The following is a 24,972-nucleotide window of genomic DNA, read 5'->3' on the forward strand; positions in this document are numbered from 1 at the left end:
ACCTGTTCTTCCTCTGTTTCAAATTTCAACAAAAGTTTATACTTTTTAGCAATGTTTATCATCAGTGCACAATTGTACTTCAAAGTATGTCTTTCTTTGCTCCATCCCATAAGTCTTTTTGTCCATTCTGAATCTTTCTGATAACTGTAAATGGGAAAACCATTGACAACAATATCCTTGTTGTATAAAATACAATTCTGCTATATTTACAGTGAAATAACGGTGGCTATTGTGGTGTTGCTATGAATGAAACTAGTGACACAGTGCTTCAGTCCAATCATACACAAATTCTTTCCTGTTAAGATAACTGCAGAGTTTCATTAAAGAAAGAGGTAGCCATCTAATTACAGCTTTGCAAATACTTTTGCTTTATGAATGTGCCTTACTGTTTAAATTTTCTCACAGTTTTATATCAAAAGAACTTAGGCTGTAAGAAGCCATAATAAAAACATAATGTGTATTGCTCTGGCAAGAAATAACAGACCTCTAAAATATTAAGGGTAAATCTCCCACTTTTATCATCTTTAGGGAGAGAATTATTTAGTTGGTCTAACTTGCAGATGACTGAAAACTCTAAATGTGACCTTAAATCTGCCTCCATTGTACTCTTTTTAATATCATGAGAGATCTATGGAATGTGGATCCTTCTCATCCATTTCTCAGCAGGAAAGTTGTAGTGGGACAAATACAGCCTATAGGGAGGAAGGCTGGAAGTCTCAAACCTTCTCTGCCAGAAACACTCTTGGTCTTAATATCCTGGCTCTGTTTTCCAAATTGTGGCAGTGGCTAGCTAGTTCCTGCTGTCACCACATATATTTTGGGGAATGTCTCACCTGGCATTCTTCCCATATCCCAAGTGTGTCAGTCCCACTAGGTAGACCAAACCAGGAATCAACTCCACAGGTAGGCTAAAACTACTTTTATTGAGATTGGCTATAGTAATAGAATCTTGCAAGTCTGATTGTGCTGTACTTCCCTTCCTTCTTATGTGAATTGTGCTGTACTTCCCTTCCTTCTTATGTCTGTCGGGTTAGGGTTAGAATAGGTTAACCCTATTCTGCATATTTTCTGCTTGTTGTGGATGTAAGATGTTTTTTCCCTTGTTGCTTTGGTGATAGATCTTGCCTTTCTGTCAAGATAATCTTATTCTGTATAGTGAGAGGACTCTCACACCCATCTCTTACTTACTAGTGATTAAAAGGTAAAATATGTATAGAGTCATGGGGATGACCTTGGAGAAACTATGCAGAGATGATCTGTACAAACATGCTTTAAAGCCTGTGAAATAAAGAAAACACTAGGAAGAAACTCAGACCGACTCCTTGGATATAAGAGGGAGGGAAGAAAAACACAGTCTTTCAAGTTTCTGTTACTGTAGCCTATATTAATAAAGTATAGTTCCAGTCAAACTTGTGGAGTCAGTTTCCTGGTCTGGCCTACCTCAAAGGGTTGACAAAATGAAACAAATAAAAATGCATTCTCTATAATGCATTCTCTTAGCCATGTAGCTTAAAAGCATGTGATTAGAGGATTCCAGCCTTTTCACAGTAATCTCACAGTAATCTTTTATTACAGAAAAGAAGAGATAAAATATAAGCCATGTTTTTAACTTTAAATGCATACATTCAGCATTGTAGAAAAAGAGATAGAGAGTTGCCTTGATCAGGATCAGCAAATTAACAGAAAACCCACAAGAAAATGTAAAAGAAAAAGACCATAAGATGGTGTCTGTCTGCTCTAAGTCAAAAGTTCTCTGTAAAGAGATGGGAATGGGATTTAAATTACCAAAGATTTGTACAGATATAGGTAGTCCTCACTAACTGACTGCAGTTGGGACTGGCAACTCCATCACTAAGCAGCACAGTCATAAAGTGAAAATTATGTGACCGCGCTCAACTTACAATGTCAGTTCATCAGTTCCAGCTGCAGTCATTAAGTAAATCACCGTGGGTCATTAAGAAGTCATGTGACTGTAACTTACCACTTCCTGTCAGCTTCCTGCTGGCTTCCCCATTGACTTTGCTTGTCAGAAGTAGGCTGTGAAGGTCGCAAATGGCTGTGGGATGCTGCAACTGTCGTAAATGCCTGCTGGTTGCCAAGCACCTGAAGTGTGATTACATGACTGCAGGAATGCTGCGACGGCCATAACTTTGAGAACTGGTCGTAAGTCTCCTTTTTCAGCACCATTGTAACTTCGAACAGTCACTGAATGAGTGGTCAGTATGTGAGGACTACCTGTAATTTGAACCTTCTTGAAGTTCAGCCTTAGGTTTGATTCAAAGCTGAACTAAAACCCAATTTTCTAAATTTGTACAGTGACATAAGAATATTACGCTTGACTTTAGCTCTGCATAGAAAAAATGGAAGAAAAAACTGAACACAGTTTCTTAGCTAGACTTTTATATACAGGTAGTCCCTAGGTTAAGAACGCCCGGTTTAAGCATGACCCTTAGTTAAGAACGGAGCCTACTGTAGCAAAATTTGAATTAAATGCACAGTGATTCAAGTTAAATACACAATGGTTCGAGTTCATTACACAATGCTACTCATACAATATTGTACAATAATACTGTTCCAGCTTACATACAAATTTGACTTAAGGACAGACCTTGGCAACGGAACTTGTTCTTAAACTGGGGACTACCTGTATCTCTTCAGAAAACAATCACTTTTCCAAAACAATGGTTCTTTTGCTTAATTTAACTAGACTTTCTACAGCAATTTAGGGAGACTCCACTTCAGTCAGAGGCTGCTGAAGAGATGGTGAACGCTCACTCTTGACCAGCCTCTGCCCTGGCTTGTCCTCAGTTCAACTCTGCTTTTTTCTTTAAAAAAGGAAAACCCGATCTATCTCTAGCAGAGGAAGGAGCTGGAGAAATCCGATTCTGTACATAAGCCTCACTCATGGATGTGGATTGACTGTCTGGCATTAGGCTGGCAGCTGTGAAGGTTAGCATTTGGAGCCTACACAGTTACAACAGAAATCTTTTAGTTACTGAGATGAGGGAAATAGGGGGTCGATGCGGGTTTTGCTCCCTCCACTTTAATTAAATTATTTGTGGGTCTGTTTCCCATTCCTGGCAATACCTCTGGGGAAGTGCAGCATAACTAAATGATGAGGGATATGGTGTATATGGACAGAATGTAGAAGTGTATGTGGAAAATGTCTTGTCAATTGATTTCTGTACAGTAAAAAAACCCCCCAAAGCCTAAATTGTTGTTATGGCATTATAATAAAATATAAGAGGCATGTATTCTAGCGCAAAGCTCTTTAAAGGTTCACAGGAGAAGAAAGGATATGAAAAAAGTTGTCCTTTGTTCAGCAAATGTGAGAGTTTGCTACAAAAGTCGATAAATGCTTTTGGAATGCAGAACTGAGATTCTCTGTCCACATTTCAGAAAAAGAAAGAGAAAATGTGTCATTTTTATTTGCTGATAGAGAGTATTTATATATGGATTGTTTTTTTTAGAGTCTGCGATTAATAAGATCTCTGTAAAACCATTAATTTATACAAGTTTCACATATGCAGACTGCAGCTCTGAATGCTTGTTTAGATGTGAGACTCAGTGAAGTTTAATCCTGTTTAAGTACTGTGACTTACAGGCACAGCCACAGCCAGACCTTAAATCTTCTGATTGAGAGGTGATTCAGAGAGCCCTTACTTGTATTGATTTGCACTGCCACTGGGCCATTGTACAGGATGCCATTTCCACATTATATGTCATTCCAGAATGTCCTCTGAGCTTTCAGGCTGTAGTGAGAAAGCCTCATGGTGCCAGCTGAGCTCTTGGCTTTCTTATTTCTGGATCCAGCGTATGTATAATATATTTAAAATATAAAGTAGAGTAATGATAGATGTATGCAGAATTTGTAATAGGTGGTAAAATACCGAAAAATTTGTGAAAGCGTCCTTTTAGCTGTTACTAGGCTTGCTTATTCGTTTTCACATTGCAATACCACTTTTCTGCAAAGCAGCTTTAATTAAAAGAAATGACCATAAAAGTTGTAAAATGGGCTTAAAAATAGAAGGATTGTAATGTAGATCCTGTTGTGGCTAAATAGGGAGGCTTAAAATAAACAGTGACTGGCTTGTGCTTCAAAGGCTTTGAGGAGATATCCTTGAGGAGTCTGGTCTTTAACCACCATTGTCTGAATATTTTTTTATAAAAGTAGTAGAAATGAGAACCAGTTGACAGTGAGTGCACCTTTGGGAAAATACTGTCCTTGTGATAGAGGGATCTCAGACTACATTATCCTTTGAAGATGAAAAACAATTCAGACTTGTGTATCTATTGGCTCTGTGAGAGCTAATTCAATGGCTTTTTTTCTTTTCCAGATATTGTTTTGTTTTTGCTTTGGGATACCTCACTGTGTGCCAAATTTCTAGAGTCTATATCTTTGACTATGGACAATATTCTGCTGATTTTTCTGGGTAAGAATAACTATTTTCTGTACTCACAATTATTTTTCTAGCTAAATATAGTTAAGTCTGAATTAAGTATAATTTTCTTGAGATGTCATACATGTCTGAGAATTTCAGAATTTTAAAAAATCAGAATGTATGCATTTTAGAGTTATTTACCTGTTTGTTTATTGCAAGAGAAGAATATGAAGTAATTTAACTTGAGGATGTGACTTAACATAGGAAGATGTATATGGCTGAAAGCTGCCCGATCACAAATTTCTGTCTACCTCCTTCATAACTCTGTAGTTCAGAATGGAACTATATCTGAAATAGGATGTCTGTGAAAATAATTATGGGGAAAAAATTTATCCAGCATCAGCTAGATGGATCGAAGGAATTCAGATCAAGCCACTTGTGCCATTGTCCTGATTAAAATGTACTTCTACGCATCTGGCAAAACATAAAGATCTGAGCTTTTGACTTAAAAGCCTGTATGGGCCTGTGGAAGGGCACAGGGCAGCCATGGGCACAGAGGCTTCCTTTCTGCCCTGCCCTGTCCTTCTTTTAATGGTCTGGTTTTGTTTTTTAATTTCACAAATGTAATTCTTTGTACTGAGGAAGTATATGAAAGATGATAAAACCTGCCTGTGAGTGGTCTTGTTTTCCTACTATTCTCTTGGAATAGGACCACCAAAGTTACCATTAGAAGAAATCATTTATATTGCAAAAATGTGTCTTCATTTCTTTACTTTTGAATTATATAATTGGGGAACAGCATTCTCTGGGGTACTGGTGAATTTTTGTTAAATTGCTTTCTTTGGTGTTACCATGACTTATGTGTCTAAAAAGGAGCAAACAGAATCTTCTGTGTGATGCAGGAGAAGCATCACTCCCTGCAGACTGGTTAAGTTAAATTTTTCAAGGTTGATTATATTCTAATACTTATGGAGGAAATGTATGTGCAATCAAAATAATGCTACATTTCAGTGGCCCATTATTTACAGAGGACAATTTTTTTTTCCTATTACCTCTCTCTCTGGTTAATGATAATGTGTTATTCCTGTTTGTCATTTTGTTATTTTGGGAATGCATTTTAAACAAAATTTGGTTAACAAATTTGGCTAAATTCTTTAGATTTCAAATCTAAGATATGTATAAAAGGGAATTGTGCATATGCATGTAGCTGAATGCTTACATAATGAGAGCAAGCATGTCTGAAATTCAAGCTTGTGCATGCTGTCTTTCTCCTCTCCTTTTTGTGCCTGAAGGAAAGAGCTTAAAATGTTCTATTTTTAATTTGTGATGAGTTTTGTCCTCAAATCAGGATATCCCCATTTGAAACATCATTTGACATTCTGTTGAGTTAATCAAATAATGCTTTGTGACAAAGCAAGAATGGAAGCTTCTTCCTTTATGGAGGGACAAACAAGTGAGCTGAAATGTGCTCATTTTCTGAACGGTCTCTGTGACTTCTTGAGCAGATTGGCTATAAACCTTCTGAAAAACATATCATCTCCTGTCAGTGTAAATGCCATTGGTTTCTTTGTTTCTCTCTGCCTGAGTCTACTAATCAAAAGTTCTGAGTGGCAAAATATTTTTTTAAAAAACAGTCAGAAATTCAGCCTTATCTTCCCATAGAGAAGTACTATTTTATAAATGAAATCTAAATTTCCTGTCCTTTCTCCATCTTTGTTACAGCCCAATGATGATAATTACACAGAAAATTACAAGTTTGGCGTACGAAATTCATGATGGTAAGATTTGGGGGTGAGAAAAGACTTCCTTCTTTAAATTTTTAACACAAATTGGGGAGGAGAAATTTTTTTAAATCTGTGGGTAGAACATTATGTTCTGGCCAGCTATTCTTTTTACCTTGCAGTCTTGAAAAATCCCTTTATTTTCTATCCATATACTGGATATTCAATCAGTTGAATAGATGATATTCCTGCTTACAAAGCCAAGAGTATCTGATTGACAAAACTGATATTTGTGATGATTTCATTAAACAAATATTTCTTTTTATTTAGTTCCTGCTTTCTTGTATGATTATTAATTTTTTAAATGGGTAAATTGTATAGTGGCATTATTTATTTATTTATTAAATAAATAAATAAATAAATAAAGTCAACTTTTTTCAGATTGAACACTCAAGGAAATTTACATCTTAAAATGTCCAAAGAATACAAAAGTACTGTAGATGAAAATAAAATTTAACCACAGTTTGAAAAGATAAGTAGCAAAAATTGTGTAAAGTTATGAAGATACCTAAGAGTCTAAATAAATGTAAATTATAATTAGCCCTTTAGTTCTGAGAACTGGAGATCTAAAAAAAAGAATGCTTTTAGACAAGGAAACCTAGTTGGCTTCATTTGTAAATAAACAGAGATAATGGCTGCATTAGAATATAGCATTAGTCATGGTTCAGCATTATGGGGGCAGGCCCCTGTAGGCCTCATGCTTGTGTCTTCCCTCCCTCCCTTATTCTCTGACATACATCAGAGGCAGCAATGTGCAGTCTTCCAACCCCATGCTGCTGAATTTTAGCTAACTTGGTGATGATGAAGCTTTGCCCAGTGTAGCATTTGGCTGCCACTTCCCCCAAGAAAATCCAAGTTGCATTAAGATTAAATTAGAAATTGAATTTCTTAAAGTAGATGTATTTTTTTTTTTAGCTCATGCAGAATCCTGAAGAATTTGGGATTCCTAAATGAATAGCAGCAAGGTGCTGTGCTTGTGAAATCTGAAGCATTTCATCCAAATCATTTTTAAGTCTTGCACAGCCCTGTAGTAGTATCGTCTCTTGCCACTTAAGGCTACATATTACTATCTGAGCTGCAAAAATCTGGACAACCATTAGATAGTAGCATAGAGTTAGGGTTTTTCATGTCTCTTTACTCCCAGCTAGTAGTCATCTGAATATATGCAGCCATATATAGTGACCCTACTCACTCTGTTTTAGATCCATCTCAGTTTAGTGTTTCAGCTGGAGAAGACTCTTAAGAGTCCCCTGGACTGCTAGGAGGTCAAACCAGTCAATCTTAAAGGAAATCAACCCTGATTGCTCATTGGAAGGACTGATAATGAAGCTCAAGCTTAGATACTTTGGTCACCTAATGCGAAGAGAGGAGTCTTTGGAAAAGACCCTGATGCTGGGAAAGATTGAAGGCAAAAGGAGAAGAGGACGGCAGAGGATGAGATGGTTAGACAGCATCACTGAAGCAATGAGCATGAAACTGAGCAAACTCAGGGAGGCAGTGAAGGACAGGAAGGCCTGGCGCAATATGGTTCATGGGGTCACGAAGAGTCGGACACGACTTAACGACTGAACAACAACAACAACCTGTTTAAAATTATGTATGATGCATTGAAGTGAGACAGCAATGTAAACTAGGAGTTTGACATTGTTTTCAGTTAATCATTTAAGATTAAATCATAGTCTTTCTGATCCAAAGGTACAAGAAATAGCACTTTTGCATGGTATGCTAAACCATATTTTGATTTGGCCTAGCTTGTCATCTACGACAGATTATGGAAGCAATCATGGTTAAGACTGAGTCTTAGCTATGGTCTGTAGCCACGGCATGTTTTAATTAGCTTGCTTGAACTGAACATGAAAACGAGGAATAATGGCAATCTTTTAATTAAACAGCATTAGTCCTTGAAGAAAATAGTCTGATGATTCGGTGGCTTCTGCACATACACAGAATGGCCTTTTTTCCCTGAATTGAATCAAATTTCTGAATCATCGAAATCATCTTGATGTAATAATCTGATTAGGGATTCTGAACTGGTAACTCTGTCCAAATCTATACCCTCCTAGCTTACCACAAAGAGGATCAGAATGTTGGCAAAGCATATTGTCAAATCTCTGCTAGAATCAGTTGCTCTGTTGTTTAGCATCCGATTGCAATTACTTCTTTTCATGACTACATTGGAAAAAAAAGAACTGCCCAAGCTCAAATGTTGCTGCAGTTCTTGCAGGAGCCCAGCATATTACACTTTCGTTTCTTGCCCATGAACAGGAATGTTCCGAAAGGAGGAAGAACTGTCGCCGTCACAGCGATGCTTAGCTGTGAGGTAAGCTTTTCTATATTTTGGTGTCCACTGCTGTCTCAGATTCCATCTGTCAGTCAGCCTTTTAGCAGCTTTGCAGGAGTTAGAAATACACGGGCTCCATGCATTTGAGTGCTTGCCATCTTCTTACAATAATATGAAGAAAGCCATCATAAGGTTTTGGGCCTAAATAAATAAATAAAGCAGCATAAATGCAAATCAAATCAATTATTTTAAATATAGTGTGCTATTATCACTGAAGGAAGATCAGTTTATAATTTATTGTTGGGTGGTGACTTCCATGTCCCTGTTTTATTGAAGTAAATTTCTAGTAACATGCTGCTGAATTAGTCTCACTTCCTGGAAATCAGATCCCTTAATGAATCCCGTAACATACTGTGCATATTATACTTTTGGCCAGGGAGGAAAACTTGTGGCCCTCCATATATGGTGAACCATAACTATCATTGGCCAGACTGAGTGAGATTGTTTAGTTCAGCAACCTTTATTAGGGCCATATGTTTTCCTTTCCTGCTCAATCTTTTGACAAGTACAGGATTCTTAATAAACAACTAGTCAACTAGTTTTGAATCCCAGCTCTTTTCTCTATCTCTTGACTGTGGTTAAAAATGAAATTTACTGTCAGCTAGACAGTTTCAGCTACAAACAAACACTGTATGGTATTAATATTATTTTGTAGTGGAGTTCTTGTTACCAAAATAGAAATAAAATCTCACCTGTCTTTGAATTACAGACGCATGCCAAGTCTACTGGAATATTTAAGTTACAACTGTAATTTCATGGGTATCCTGGCAGGCCCATTATGCTCTTATAAAGACTATATTACTTTCATTGAAGGCAGATCATACCAATTGACACAGTCTGAAGCAAATGGGAAAGAAGAAATAAAATATGAACAAACAGATCCCTCTCCAAATGTAAGATCTATTGTTATTGCAGTGCTGCTGTTGTGATTGCATGGGAAGTCTGGTTTGCGTTCTGCATTTTTCACAGGCATAACTCTCAAGCTGTTTCTGAACCATTTTCATAAATGGTATAGTTCTCTCTTCAATAACCAAATATTGATCTAAAGGTCAATATTCTCCATAGATACTTACTTCTGGACCTTGTGGGCTGTGGAAAGCTTGGGATTTGTGTTTATGTCATCCCACGTACTGCCATCAAAACTATCAATATAAAATCAATGTAACTTTTTTATTTCTCTAACTTTTGCTGCTATTTAAATTCCATACAATAAGCATTGCCTTAATTTGGTAGGCTTTTCCTTTCCGGTAGTCTTGCTAATATATCTTAGACATCACATCAATCTGTAACTTAATTTTGAAACAAGAACTACTTTTATTACAGAGTTTAATTTAGAAATTACATTTTGATATAAAATATAAACTATAGATGTCTTGCTTATTTATACCTGATATAAATATCAGCATGTATAAATTAGACTTGCTTTTCTTAGCTGAAGTCTGCTCAACTTTGCTCTGCTTCTCCTTTGCCTTGACGGGTACTCACTTTCGATCAGGATTTCTCTCTGAAAAGAGGCTTTCCCCTCAATCAGAAAAGCAATGCTGAAGACTCCGGGTTTAGCCTTGGATGCTTCCTTACAAGAGCATGATTTAAGCATCCTCTCATCAGCTTCTCTCTTTGTTTTTTTTTTCCTTTTGAGGTTCTCCTAATGCTGTGCGACTTCTTCTCTAGTCCACATGGATATGCTTTTCAGCTCTGCCCCTTCTTCTTTCTTCTCTCAGGTCCTTTTCAACCTACCTTTGGCCATTTCTGAATGCTATGTCTAGCCTATTTATTTTCTGTTGGCCGCGTACTTTGGATAGTAACCTCAGGCAACATCAGGGGATTCCCCTTCCCTTATTCTTTAGTCAAGGCTGAAGAGAAGTTATTTTACAGTGACATGAAAACACAAATTTAGTAATTGCTTGTCATTATAACTGCCAGTTATATTAATTTTCAGAACCACAAACCGCTAAACTTTCTGCAGTTAGCTATTGTAAACACTTCCTCATACACTGTAAGGTTTGCATTGGTTACAGGCCTTATTAGGTGCACTTCTATGTCACTGCTTTAAGCTGAAGTATACAATCATTGTATAGAACAAATAACTAACCATAACACTGAATATCTGTCTATTACATTAAACAAAATATGTTTTTACAAAGACCAAAAATTAATTAAAAGCAATTTCATATAGCAACATTTCATTTTAAACAAGAGTTTCATGCATGTGGATATGCAAATATGAATGTGGGGAAATACATGTTGTTTGTAATGTCTTGAAACCTGTAATCCTACAATTCTGGGACTTGTGCCCAAGGCATTAAGTTTTACCCATGTGACAGTTTAAATTTTTTTTTTCTGTGTTGTGTTACAAGCCCTTGTAATGACTAGATCCAACCCAGTCTCTGGCTCTTTAAGAAAACACTTTATTTTAACAATTACTTATAATTTTTAAAAAAATACTAAATGAGATATGTTGCAATGTATTTTTTTAATGAAAGAAAATAATTACAATTCTACTTTGCATTCTCAGTCTCCGAGAGCTATCATGTATTTACAGTATTTGAAAGCAAGCATCATTATCTTTCATAAGGCTTGCTCTCTAATAATGTACATAAAATCGCATTCTTAGTTTGGATTTCATTGGAAATCAAATACACATGTTATTTTGCATCAGATTAAAAGAAAACCTAGATCCATGTTAAGGTTCTTGTGGCATAAAAATAACAAACTCTTTTTGGCATATATATTATCACTTAAGTGTTTAGTAAAAAGTTTGTGCATCTACAGGTTGGTTAACCAGAATGCTCCCTGTGAAGCCACAAAATTTTGTGTTATATTTTGAGTAAGAAAAGACTGAAAAAAGGTGATTTATTTATAATATATCCAAGTATTACAATTAGAACTAATTGGTATTTTGAAGCAGATAACAGTATATTTTAGTATAATTAGCGGTAACTGATTAGTCTGTGCATACATCTTCTGGTACTTGACTTGAATGATAAAGGAAATTCACTTTTTTTTTCAAAAGTTGCAGTTTACATGCTCTAAAGCAGTCATATTTACTCAGAAATAACTCCTGACTGTATGATCAGTGCAGTTATTCCCAATAAGGATGCACAGAATTACATAGAACTGAAGCACTAATTTGTTTATTTTATTTTAATCAATTTATATGGCCACCCAACTCATAAACATGACTGGGTGGCTAATAGAATTTAAAATATTGATGCAAAATAATGATAGATTAAAACAATAAAAGCCAAAAAGTTTTGGATGTTGTCTTTCTGCAGGTTGTTTTAATAAGATGGCCTCTTTATAGCTGTTTTATTAAAGTTTAGTTGGGATTTTCATGTTTGATTTCATAGGATTCTATTTTTCTTTATACTTTCAAAGAATTTTCTGATAAAGCATTTTTTTTAAAGTACTTTTTTGGCTTGCAGTTCTCTCCCTATTTGGTTGATCTTGATTGCTTGGGGCAGAAAGATATCCTTCCCTCCTCCCTTCTTCCCCTGGGAAAGTTTGCATCTTTCCCAACAGAGATAGGTTTTAAAATTTAACAACAACAGCAACAACAATAAAAAAAGAATGATCTCCCAAACTGATGTAACTGATACATCCCATAGACGTTGAGCCACAAAATGTCATTATAAGCTGGTGCATATCAGCTGCTAAAAGCAGAGTTTCTGCACGTGACTGTTCGCTATCGTTTAATGACATTATGATTCTATTTTCACCTTTTCTGCAGCACATATACAAACAGATTGGTTGGCTGTTTTCCTGCTTGTTTTGTCTTAGTAAACCTTATTAAGAGTGGAGATGATGATACAAAGTAATGGTTTTACTTACTGGCAAATACCAGCCTCCACTCATAGTAGCCAAAAAACTCTAGGAATTTTAGAAGTTCATTTCCAGTTCTGACTTCAAAGTTAGAAATTGTTTTTTATTCCTAACATAAACACACATTGATGAATGGTTGATGTTTACTTCCTCTCTATAAGACTTGTTAGTTCTGAAGTATAAATAAGCACAAGGTCTGTAAATGAGGATCTATAAATAACACTACCTCCAGAATGTATTTAATTACTCAGGACAGGTAAGTTTTTTTCATTGTACTGCTTACCTGCTCAACATATTTTGTTGTTTATGCTGCATTAGCTTTCTGACATTAAACAAAACTGTGTATGCTCTTGACACTTTACATATCCCAATTGGTGTTAAGAGAAACCTGGCTGTCTTTCATAGCGTATTATGTGTATTATGTGCTTTGGGGAAACAATTTGAATGGTGCAATTCTTGATTTTCTGCATTTTCTCTTTGCAAGTTGCAGTTTCAATTAGCCTTGTTATATAAATGTTTCACTTCTGCTTTGTATTGCTGAAATGCCTGTTTAAAATAGGCTTTTTTTTTTTTTTTTGCTGGATTCTCATACTGGTTTAAAAAACAAAGAATAAGACGTTTTTAGATTAAGTTTAAAATTCTTACACCATGAGGATCAGCAAATGCGAAGCTCTAGTCAAAAGAACTGTGTTCTGCCTAATCTAATAAGCTTCCTTTTTTCTTTGAATTTCATTTCTGTAACATAAAATGAATGAATGCCCCTTCTCCTTCTGTTGGTTTTGTTAGGCGCATGATACAAGTTTAAAATAACATTGTCTATCTGCTAATTGCATGTTAACTGAACCTAGCCAACATTTTAAAGTGGTTTATTTCATATCTCACTCCTATTATACCTTTTTACAAGCTATCATTTGTTGGTGCTCAAAGTGGTGTCAACTGTCTGAAATTATTGTCTATCTTCGTAAGTTTCTTCTTCTTAAAGCTTTCAGCTATTCTTATATTCCTAAGTTCCTGTGGAACAATTCCCTTTGCTTCTGGCTTCAATGAAATATTTTTAGCTCTTGAACCCTTGGAGTTTAATCATCAGTATGTAGCGAATCCAAGCACCACAAACTTTATTACACCTGGAAGATTTTACACTTTCTGGAGAGGCAACCAAGTATTGAAATGGTTTATTTAAAATATTATTTAATTAATTCAGTCATTAAGACCATGATTTAAGGTCCAGTGAGTTAAGGTCCAGTTATCATCTTTCAGCTGATTTCAGTGAGATGCTAAATTTTAGGCACCAGATGTAAACACGTCATTTAACTAATTTCTAGAAAAAATACTATAAAGCAGAAACCACATGGTACAATATACCCTTCCCGAAGTCAGTGCCCTCCAGATCTATTGGACTTACAACTCCTATAATCCCAAACTAGGACAATGAATTACAAGAATTGTAGTCAACATATCTGGAGGGCACATTACATTGTAAATGGCCAGTTTTACTATGAATAATAAAGTTATTGCTTCATGTATTTAGCCTAAGATGGGAGGTAACAACAAGTGGAAGTTCATGAATTAGAAGTCAGGAAATACTTTAGATCTTAGCACAGTCATGAATTCACTTTCAAACATTAAACAAGATAATAAAACACAACCTCCCATATAAATATTTTATTATTAAATATTGACATATCTAATTGAAATAATGGTATATTAGAAATAAGGCATTTGATACATTCATTATCATGACCATCGCTATTACTCGTCTTACTTACAGAAAAAGTGAAATAGCTACTTGCCTAGGGCCATATGGACGAGTTCAGTAGGAACTAAAAATCAGGTTTCTTGTATCCTATTGCTGAATATACTGTATATACCTTCATTTTTCTAACCTAAAGTTGACAGTATTTGACATAGAAAAGAAAAAGGGGTGGGCCTCTTACATTCAGCATTAAAAATGAAAACAAAGAAGGCAACTGCAGATGCACCTGATTTATTTATTTAACAATATTTAATGCCTTCCCCCCACCCCCAACTCTGGGTAGGGTACAAGATAGTCAAAATGAAAATATAATACACAGCACAATTAAAATAATGGCATCAGTAAACAGTAAATAAACTTAATCACAGATGCCCATAAATAAGATCAACCTAAGGACAAAATGCATGCTGGAACAAACTTTTGGTTTGTTTGTGAAATGCCAATGGTGTTGGGAACATCCGTATCTCTCAAGGAAGAGTATCCCATAGGATGGGAGTTGCTACAGAGAAGGTGTGTCACTTGGTCTGCATCTCGTGTGCCTCACTAGAAGGAGGCACTTGCAACAGACCCTCTGTTAATGACCAGACTGGACAGGCAGATTTAATTCTGGCAAATGCAACCCAATGTGGTGCCTTAAAGGACTTTTATAACTAGCACTTTTGATTGGGTTTGGAAATCTAGCAGCCAATGCAGCGCCTTCAAAATATGAATTATTCTCACATGTCAGGAGTATCTAGCCAGAAGTATAGCTGCCACGTTTTGTACCAGCTGTAGCTTTTACAGATGATCCAAGTCCTTCTTCCAGAGGAAAGCTATTTTACAACATGAGGATCACCATAGGAAAACACATCTTTTGGTTGGGAACTCTCAGGATCCCAACCAAAATGAGAAAATTGGACAGGTTAATTCTACCAGAAGGTGAACTTCTCCCAAATTTTAAAAGGGTAACATGGAAAGCCTTGTTAAACTTTCCTATCTAGAGCTCTCTTTTCTGAAGCAGAATGTAAATCCAATAAATGAAAAAATACATACATGTCAGCTCTCAGTTTCTCATGGGAACAGCAATTAGAGTTACAAAAGTAATCTGTTTTCCCTTCAGTAAGTAGAGGGTTTTTTTTATGAACAATTGCTCCTAAAGAAATTAAAACAATGTAGACAATCTTTTATTGTTCTATGATGTTAGACTCCTAAATTCTCTCCATCAGGAAGCAAATGTCTTTTTAGAACCACCAAGTTTATATTTTATGTATGATATGATACGATGCGGCATACTAAATATAATGATACATTTTCTATAAATAATTTGGAATTTCTAACAGATGGATTAGCACAGTGATTCAACAATGTAATTTGTGTGTGTGAGTGTTGTATACATGTGTTTGTATTAGCTTCCTGTACTGCTGTAGTTATTACTTGGAGCTGTTTGCTGATCCAGTATTTTAACTGAGCGAAAGATAATTGGTTCTAACCCTGTATAGGGGCAAGAACTTCTTCAAATGAAATGTATATAGAACTGCTTTTCATTGTTAAGCATATCAAAACATACATAAACTGATATACATTCTGTTTAGCCTGCTGATAAAACTTATCTTCTACATGAACCCTGCTTCATTTTAAAATTGTATCACATTATTGAATTGTCTAAAACGCTTCTTGCATTTTTGCTGCCATAAATTACTGTCCCATAAATTAAGGCTCACAATCTTGACTTCTCATAAATTAACTTAAGTATTTTCTAGGGTCAATAATTAATCTTGAACCATATCTCTGAGAAAACAGCTTCTATTCAAAATGTACTTGTTAACCCCACAAATAAAAATTTCTTTCTATGTGTACTGTTGAATTTTATTACCTATTTATAAATCCTTTCAGTTACATATTACTTTTGAATATTTGCAGTTGGACCTTTTGTCTTCTTTGCCGGATTTACCAGTAAAAGAGGAATAGCAAATTTAATAACTGTTTCTGTTTAAACATTGCGATTCCTGATTCTGCTGAACTAGAAATAGAAAGCCTTAATGACAAGATAGGCTAATGTTTTTGATCAATATCCTCTAGTTTTGACATATACTTGAACCTTAAATGGGGTGGATGGAGGGAAATAACAATTTAGAAACATAGAATTTAAATGCTAAGGCATATAGTAGTATTTGATACCCTATTTAGCTTAAATATATTAAAACTCTAAAATACTATTTCATTTCCCTCTGTGGCTTGTAAATTTAGGTATGATATACTGGTGGATGGCCTTTTTGTTGTTGTCTTCCTATAACACTCTTGTCTTTAGATATTATAGTAAACAAAAGTTATGACTGAGTGAAATTTTGAAAGAAGCAAATGTAGGAAATGAGAAAGGACATCTGTGGATTGATTTTAAAGAGAGAAAGAGAAGAGAGAAGAGAAAAGAGAGAAAAGAGAGAGAAAAGAGAGAGAGAGAGAGAAAGAAAGAAAAGAAAGAAAGAAAGAAAGAAAGAAAAGAAAGAAAGAAAGAAAGAAAGAAAGAAAGAAAGAAAGAAAGAAAGAAAGAAAGAAAGAAAGGGCAAAGCCTTAGCCTTGTCACAAAGCAATAGCCTTTATACTACTTTAGCCTAATGCATCTTGACAAAAACTTTCTTTAGAGGCAGAGAATTAAGGTTTTCTTTCCAAAGCATGCCTTATTTCTTGTGCCTCTGAAAAAGGCTGTCTACTGAAGTTTATCTGGCTTCTTAGACTGTTATAAGGATTCTCATTATTTCAGTAAATACCGTTTTCAGGTTTTGCTTTTTTTCCCCCCTTGGGATTTGTTGTTTTTTGTTTTTTCCTTAAATTGTCTTCTGCACGGTTACATGGCCAAGCTGCATAAACTTTTCTTAATACATGTCAAGTACATAGAGTCTCAGAGAATATGACAAGCTGCTAATTAAAACACACTGAGATTGCAATTTGATGTGTACATATTTAGCATTAAATCAGACTAAGGCATTGAGATTAATTTCTGAGAAGACTGCATAAATTTGCATCATGTTGTTTGCACAGGACAAGGAGGTAAAACCATGTAGTTAACCAAATCACAACATACATAGGCATGCAGAAATAGCAACCACAATAACAAAAAGAATTTGTGTAGCAAGTGGTTCCGTTAAAAAAAATAAAATAAAGAACCAGCATCAGAGTGCTAATAAAATTCCAGAAAGCTACACATCATCACCTGGAGATTGGAGTGAAAGTTGTAGTTTTAGCATACTTACATTCGGTTGTAAGAAACTCTAATTATTTATTTTTTTTAAAGAACGATTACATTTAACAAGTTGCACATCATACAGATTGATATAGCCATAGGTCACATTTGGGTTTTTAAAATTTTATTCTGTGGTTATATTTATTGAAAGCTAATATATGGTCACATAGTTCCAAATTAAATGTGCTAAAATAATTATTATCTATTGCTGATATATAATGGGCTATAAAATATTTTCTGTATCCCATGAGCAGCTCAGAACTGAAATAGAAGTTTTTTTTAAAGATATCAGGTAGCCTCGTAAAAGGTTGAAGTGCAAAACTAGCCAAGTCAAGAACACAATGCCCCATTCCCTAATAGGTGAGTTTTATGCATCCCTAGATACAATAAGCCCAAAATGGCCTTTAAAAACAGAGGCTCCTGCATTAAGACTAGAAAACCCCCCAAAGCCCCAAAAAACAACATTAATCATGGCAGTTGCGACACAGAAGATTACATTTATTTCCTGCTTCTTGATTGGCCAGTTTCTAGATACATGCTTATCCAGAAGAGAGCTAAGGAAGCCGTATTATTTCTGTTAGCACATAGTTGAGTGCCATGTACATGGAAAGGATCAGGCCATAGATTCTGATGTTTCTCCTATTTTCTTTCCTTTGACACTGTTGCAAGTTAAATAGGAGTTCTTTTCATTTTAGCCAGTTTGCCCCCAGTTTTAATTTGGTATTGGAAAGATAGGGTTTAAAGCCTATTTTATTTTAAGCATGCAAGAGCAATACACTTCATATATGAAACAAATTATAAATAATTCTGTTTAAAAGATTTATGTATGAAAGATGCTCACAATGTCTTATATCTTGAATGTTTCAGATAGCTGTGGCGCAGAAACTTGTAGTGTGTGGACTATCCTTATTATTTCATATGACTGTTAGCAAAACTTTTCCTGTAGAATACAACATTGATGACCATTTCAGAGCAACAGCGTCATTTCCTACAAAGATTATCTACCTACACCTGTCACTAATGGCTGCCAGGCCGAAGTATTATTTTGCATGGACTTTGGGTAAGTTGTTTGGGGGGAAGGGAAGGGAAGGGAGCATGTTCCTCTACAAGTTCTACAATATAATGCTTAAAGAATATGTTTAATATAGTGCCCCCCTGTGGGGCAAGGAAGAACTATGTTCAGAGGAATTCTTTTTGAAGCTGAGTTTGTTAAACAGCAAATAAACTGTTCTATTATGTGTTATCAGCTATAACTCAGATTTAAACATAAAAGTGTTATCTGTCATCTATGTACTGTGGTAGTTAAGCAGAATACCTTAGAAAAGATTGCTAATGATACACAATATCATTCTTGCTTTATTTTGATTCTATTGGGGGGGCCTTCAATTGAGATGATGATTTCCATTTTAATCCAGGTATAAACCCAATAATTAATTGTTAACTTTTTTTTAAAGTTGGATTTGCTTTGTTTAAATTTACTCCAAAAATGATATTTAACGTTGTTTTGATAATCTTATTTTATGTGCATTTAAGTAGACTGCAGGAATTTTTTTATAGCTGACTTTGAAATCTATTTTTAAAATAGTTTGTGGAGTGGAAAATGAGTCAAAAGCTGTAATGGATCATAGTTAATTTCAAAATTGGTAGTATAATAACCTTACTGTTTTTCTCAACTATCTGTATCTTAATTTGATCCTCCATTACTATCTTGAAATGAATGGGATCTACTGTATTTGTAGTTAGAGTAGCAAAACATAGAAAGAAACAAAAATGATAAAAACTATGCTATCCCACTATTGGATAAACATTGGTGATTATCTGTTTAAAAATAAATTTTAAAGAATGTTTTCTCTTTTTAAAAATCCAATGGCCATATGAACCATATGATTTAACACTTTTAATTATCTTAACTTCTAGGAAAAGAAATCCTCTAATATTTTTCCAATTCACTTTTAATATTTCACTTTTAATATTAAAATATTGCCAACATCCATATTGCACTGAGAAGTCCATAAACTGTATATGTTGGATTCAAATATAGCCTTAGATTCAGCAAGAGAAAATAGTTATAGTATTTTTTAAAATATTCAATTTGAAAGGTACTTTTTTCATAATTTGTGTTATATGTTGTAGAAGTAGTGAGAAATCGAGTTTCGCTGATATATGGTGTTTAGTGATAGTTTCAGCAGTAGTTGCAAAACAGACTTTCTAAAGTTCTCTGTGAAAAAAAAAACTTTGCTACAGTTTATAATATTTTAAACAGTTTCCTACAATTCCTTACTTTTTTGCAGCAGAGGCAATTAATAATGCAGCTGGATTTGGGTTTAGAGGCTATGATAAAAATGGAGTCCCACACTGGGATTTGATTTCAAATCTACGAATTCTACATATAGAGGTTAGTACATAACCTTCCAAATGTTAAGTTTGGGGATATTATTTACATAATATTCACAATATTACTTTGTTGTAATGTGTTACAGCGAAGAAATGAACTTAATATGATCCAGAGATTCCATCTTTATTGCAGTGATGTATTAAAAAAAAGATCAGCCTCCTAGTCATTGTTCCTACCTAACGTCCACATCTTTTTCTTTCTGCATCTGTTTCTTATCTTTCTACTCCAGTAGAGGAAATTTACTTTTCTTCCCTTTGTATCTTATGAGTAGAATGAGTAACATTTATATATAGAACACTTGTAATCAGTTCCAATGGAAATGCAGAGTTTTCTGGCACACTAAAGACTAAGAAATGTATTATAATAAAATTGTTATGCCTTTAGGGTGTCAGAAAGATGTTTTTTGTTCTGTGATATAGTAGTTGGGGGGGCTAATGCTTTCCCTTAGCGTGAAGCATCTAACATCTGAACTGTACGTCCTCAGATTTCAGTTGCCTGTGCAAATCAAGTATGTCAAATTGATCCTTTTAGAATCCTTATGTTGGAGTTTCAAGAATACAGTTTTGATTTGAAGTGACTTTCAGAGTGACCAGAGCGAAAGTGGAAAAATTCTGACATTGCCAACTTCTCACCTCTCACGATGGGTTAGGGTTAGGGTTAGGGTTAAGCCTCTTGTTTGAGATAAGCCTCTTAAAAGAGCAGAAGTGCTGCATTCCTCAGCATCTTCTGAATTTATCTTGGGCAACAGTGATGCCAAGCAAATCTACTATCAACCACATCTAACTAAATTTTGGAAAGGACATTGTTTCCTTTTCTTTATTCTGTAGCCAATTCTCTATTAAATTCTATTTGCTCAGCAATAATATAAGAAGGCACCATACGTTCACTGAAATTAATGGAGAATATAAGAAAATTCTCCCCTTGTATATGCACACACTACTACTGTTGCGATAGGAGACAAGAAACCCCTTCCGTGTGAGAGTCATGAGCTGCTTTTAGTCTGTTGGAGACAGTTTTAGAAGGATTAAGGTACAGACTTTTCAGAAGAATCTATCTTGCAGAAGATCTGCACAGTCAGCGTTTTCACCAGAATCATATGGCTTGAAGATACAAACTTGCCCCCCAAAACACCAAAACCCATAAAAACAACATCTACTGGAAAAGAAGGAACATACTATAGAAGTACTTTTCAAAATAATGTGTGCTTCATTCTTTTTAAAAATTAAAAAAGAAACATTGAGATGCCTTGAAAAGTCGTAAGAGTTAATTTACAATTTAAATTATTAATACCTAAAAACGTCTATAGCCTCTTGAAAACGTTTATTTCATTTATCATTCTATAGTATGAAACAACTACACTCGGCCTACATAAGTACATTCACTTATTAATGGTCAAGATCATGCCCTGCCACCAATCACCTTCTCTAGCCCTTATTCATTACTCTCTCAACTATGTATTTCACCTTCCTATTTTCCATCAGTGCCCTGTTCAGTTCTTTCTTTTCCTCAAAAATGTAGTAGGCAAGATTTCAGATCTAGCATATTATTATAGGTCCATTTATCTATAATTACAACTATATTATACAGTGTACACTACATACTGTGTGAATATGACCCTGCACCCTTCTCTGTTATCAGTGAAAGCTGGAGAGCTGTTAGAAAGAAATAACTAAAAAATCTTTGCCCTAATAAATTGGGATAACTTGATTTAAAATGGGCAATTGTCCAGTTGCTGAAAATCTTGTTACCTAATCCCTTTCATGTTAGTAAATCTTTCTAAAGAAGACTCTGTAAGAATATTGCTTGGAAAAAAATTACTTTTGATTTAAGGCAGCCGCCCATGACCCTGAAGTCTACAGAGTTTACATTTGCTTTTCTGAAATAATATGTTGCATTCATGTTACAGTTTTCAACAAGTTTCAAGATGTTTCTTGATAACTGGAATATACAGACAGCGCTTTGGCTCAAAAGGTACATTAAGTGATTGATTGATTGATTGATTGATTGACTTACATCCCACTGTAATCAAAAGGACTCTTAGCAGCTTAACATAGAATATAAAGTATTATACTCTTGCTGATAATTCTGTCTTATCAACCTATCCCAAAGATTTGGGGATAATAATTTTGCCTAATGATGAAGGTTTAGGCTGAATCCATTCTGTTTGATTACCCATTATCCCTTTGCCTTTGCTTCAGGAAGACTAATTTCAAAGGCTGGTATATGGCTATAAATCAGAGCTGGAATCTCTAGCAAGCCCTCAGAATCTAGCCCTCTTTGGTGCCAATTCCTAATGACAAAATTGCTAGCACTGGCATAAGAAGGACATTATTCTAGATTCACTGGTTTTGAAAGTTCTGCATTGGAATGATGGGCTTTAATCCTAAATACACAAAAGAAATATTTTGTGTCCCTTCCAGCATTCTGTAACTTCTTGTGCCCAAGACTCTACTGAAGGTCAAGGAACCCTCCTAACAAAGTGGGGTAGGATATGTGGGTTTGTTTGGGACAATTCTCCTCCCAGCAGTCTTAGCACCTCATTCTGTCTTGCTCATCAGGACCACCTGACTTTCTAGGGCAGTGCACAAGAGACAAGTGGGGAAAAATTCTCTGAATTTTGCTTACCTTATCATCCAAGCCATTATTTAGTCATGGTAATATAGTCTACTATTGATTATTATTATTATATTATATTCTTATTATATTATATTAATGTCAGCAGCCACATTTTAGATAGTTAATTTAGAAAATGTAGAGATTAAGTGTGTCCAATAACTTTCAAGTGTTTCAAAGTCCAATAACTTTTAAATGTTTCCAATAACTTTCATTTTATGGAAAAACAACTTCTTAAAGACCATTTTATAACCTGAATTAATTATCAGCTCAGTTAGTTTCTTAATGGTGTATTTGTAAATTTGGCAGGATCGATTGCCTTGCATGCTGCTTGAAACTTTCAATGATTTTAAAGAATAGGTTATTTCTGGCAAAGCCTCAGTATTGCAGAAATGCACTTCCTTCTTGCTTTTCTATATGATGCATTTTCTTTTTTGACTTTCAGAGTATGCTATGAGCGAGCCTCTTTCAGCCCAACAATACAAACCTTTATCTTATCAGCCATTTGGCATGGGGTATATCCTGGATATTATTTAACATTCTTAACAGGGGTACTAATGACACTTGCCGCACGAACAGTAAGTATCACTTATTTACTAGTAAAGAGTAGTTGTGCTCTTTTTGGAATTAATTGTATGAATTCAAAACTTAGTGTTTATTTTTAAAATCTTAAATTGGCTGTTTAGAAAAACTACAGGAGACTTTGCTTTATTAAAAGGGCTTTTGAAAATCATTGGATTGTTTTAGGGCATTATTTGATTATTTATAGACTCAATTTATATGGCTGCTCAACTCACAGATACGACTCTGGGCAGCTGACTTCAGGTTAAAACAAAGATATCAAACAAAAACTAACAATACTTCGTGCCTGAAGCTGCTCACACATCTACCTGATTAATTCCTTAAATATGAGCTCATGCAGTGACCTGGCCCGATGCCTCAGGGAAGAACCAGGTCTTTGATACCTTCCAAAAGAGCAGCAAGATTGGGACCATCTGGATCATGGAGCCTATGCTGTTCCACAGGGCAGGCACAGGGACAGAGAAGGCATTGTGTCCTGTGCCCCAACTCCCAACCCCTGAGTTAGTGTGGAAGCATACCATTAACTAAAGAATTGAAACTACTGTACTGGTTCCCAAAAATTTTAAGACATTTGGAAAGAAAAATGTATTTGTGAATGGTCTGAATCCTTTTGATTCCTTTAGAAAATCCAGCCCATTTGCCCAATTTTAGAACTGATCTGGGACTAATATTTGAGCAGAATTTTAACTTGGCCCTGCCAGAATAGAACATTTGTTAATAACGTAACAATGATCAGATTGCAGAACATTATTTGGGAAAAAAATGTCATACAAACACAACATTCAAGCTCCTTTTTGTTCATGCTAATGGAAATCAGTGGTAATATAGCCACTCCTTGTTTAGTGGCTACCTTGTTTAATGACTGTTTGCAAATACAATGGTAATAAATAAATAAATAAATAAATAAATAAATAAATAAATAAATGAAGTCACAACCAATGCATGCACTTACAACCAAATTTCTGCACCTGACAACAACAGATACCTGAATGGAAATAACACTGGTGAACTTTATCTAAATGAGGCAGCAGGAACCAGTGATTTTCACAGCATCTCTCTCTCTCAGTGTCACATAGTTCGCTTAGCGACCATTTTTCTTCCAATTTAGAGAATGAATTGTGGTCATTAAACAAGGAGAGGGCATATGTAAAGGTACTTAATTTCTGTGGTTAAATCTCTTTTCTGATTATGGGACAGGAAATCAGCGCCTATCAGATTTTACCCATTAATTTCACATTGTGTATATGATAAGACTGATAAGATTAAGAAAGGATAAAATCTGTTTCCAACCTTTCATATGTATTCATTGGTCTATCCATTCTGTTTTGTTTCTGCACTATTTTGCAAAAAATCTGTATAGAAAATGTTAATACATATTTTAAACATACTTTTTTCCCAATTTGTTTTTAAGTATTAGCTTTCAAACCCCATATTTAAAATGCATTGTGGTAATTTTTTTGAGCTGAAAACTGCAGCACAGAATTCAGAGAAGTACAAAATCTAAAGTTTAGTTATATTTTCATGCACATATGGGTATAAGAAAGATCAGGTTAGTTCATATAGAAATTCACAAATGTTGTGTCTCTCAAGTAATCCTAGTTGAATTGCAAGTCACTTTAATAATATGCTTGATGGCAATAGAGTAGTACTGGAAAACAACTTGCAAGAATAATATCTTCTGTTAAAGCCAATCACTGATTCCAAAAGGGAGATTCAAATTGTAATTCTACTGTTGAGAAGTATAGCTGTTATCTTATTAGAAAAGCACTCTGATTATTAGATCAAGGTAATGTCATCAATTTTTTATTTAGCTGTCTCTAGATATAGCTTTTTGTAAGACCTATATATAGATACTTACCTGTTCTATAAAAATGTTCACTTACTACTTAAATGTATCTCTCTTTAAATTTAGATTAGAAAGAACATTAGAAATTATTTTATTGATTCTCCAGCCAATAAATTATGTTATGATATCATGACATGGATCACAACTCAAATAGCAATAAGTTACACAGTTGTACCGTTTGTACTTCTCTCCGTAAAACCCTCTTACATATTTTACAGGTAAGCTGATACTTTGTCCTTT

General features: G+C 34.9%; 1 protein-coding gene across 1 annotated transcript in view; it reads left to right on the forward strand.

Moving 5' to 3' along the window:
* MBOAT2 (membrane bound glycerophospholipid O-acyltransferase 2) overlaps positions 1-24,972 on the forward strand; it is a 94,950-nt gene that overhangs the window by 58,759 nt on the left and 11,219 nt on the right. Inside the window, exons 4-12 of the mRNA XM_007430886.3 lie at positions 4,338-4,433; positions 6,105-6,160; positions 8,429-8,483; positions 9,214-9,397; positions 18,164-18,356; positions 19,588-19,691; positions 21,598-21,662; positions 22,750-22,882; positions 24,799-24,950. Coding sequence (XP_007430948.1) covers positions 4,338-4,433; positions 6,105-6,160; positions 8,429-8,483; positions 9,214-9,397; positions 18,164-18,356; positions 19,588-19,691; positions 21,598-21,662; positions 22,750-22,882; positions 24,799-24,950 — 1,038 coding nt within the window. The remainder of the gene's footprint in view (positions 1-4,337; positions 4,434-6,104; positions 6,161-8,428; positions 8,484-9,213; positions 9,398-18,163; positions 18,357-19,587; positions 19,692-21,597; positions 21,663-22,749; positions 22,883-24,798; positions 24,951-24,972) is intronic.

Source organism: Python bivittatus, unplaced genomic scaffold, assembly GCF_059951505.1.
Source record: "Python bivittatus isolate LINGU-HERP-01145 unplaced genomic scaffold, Pbiv_v1 ctg000020_np1212, whole genome shotgun sequence".
NCBI lineage: Eukaryota > Metazoa > Chordata > Lepidosauria > Squamata > Pythonidae > Python > Python bivittatus.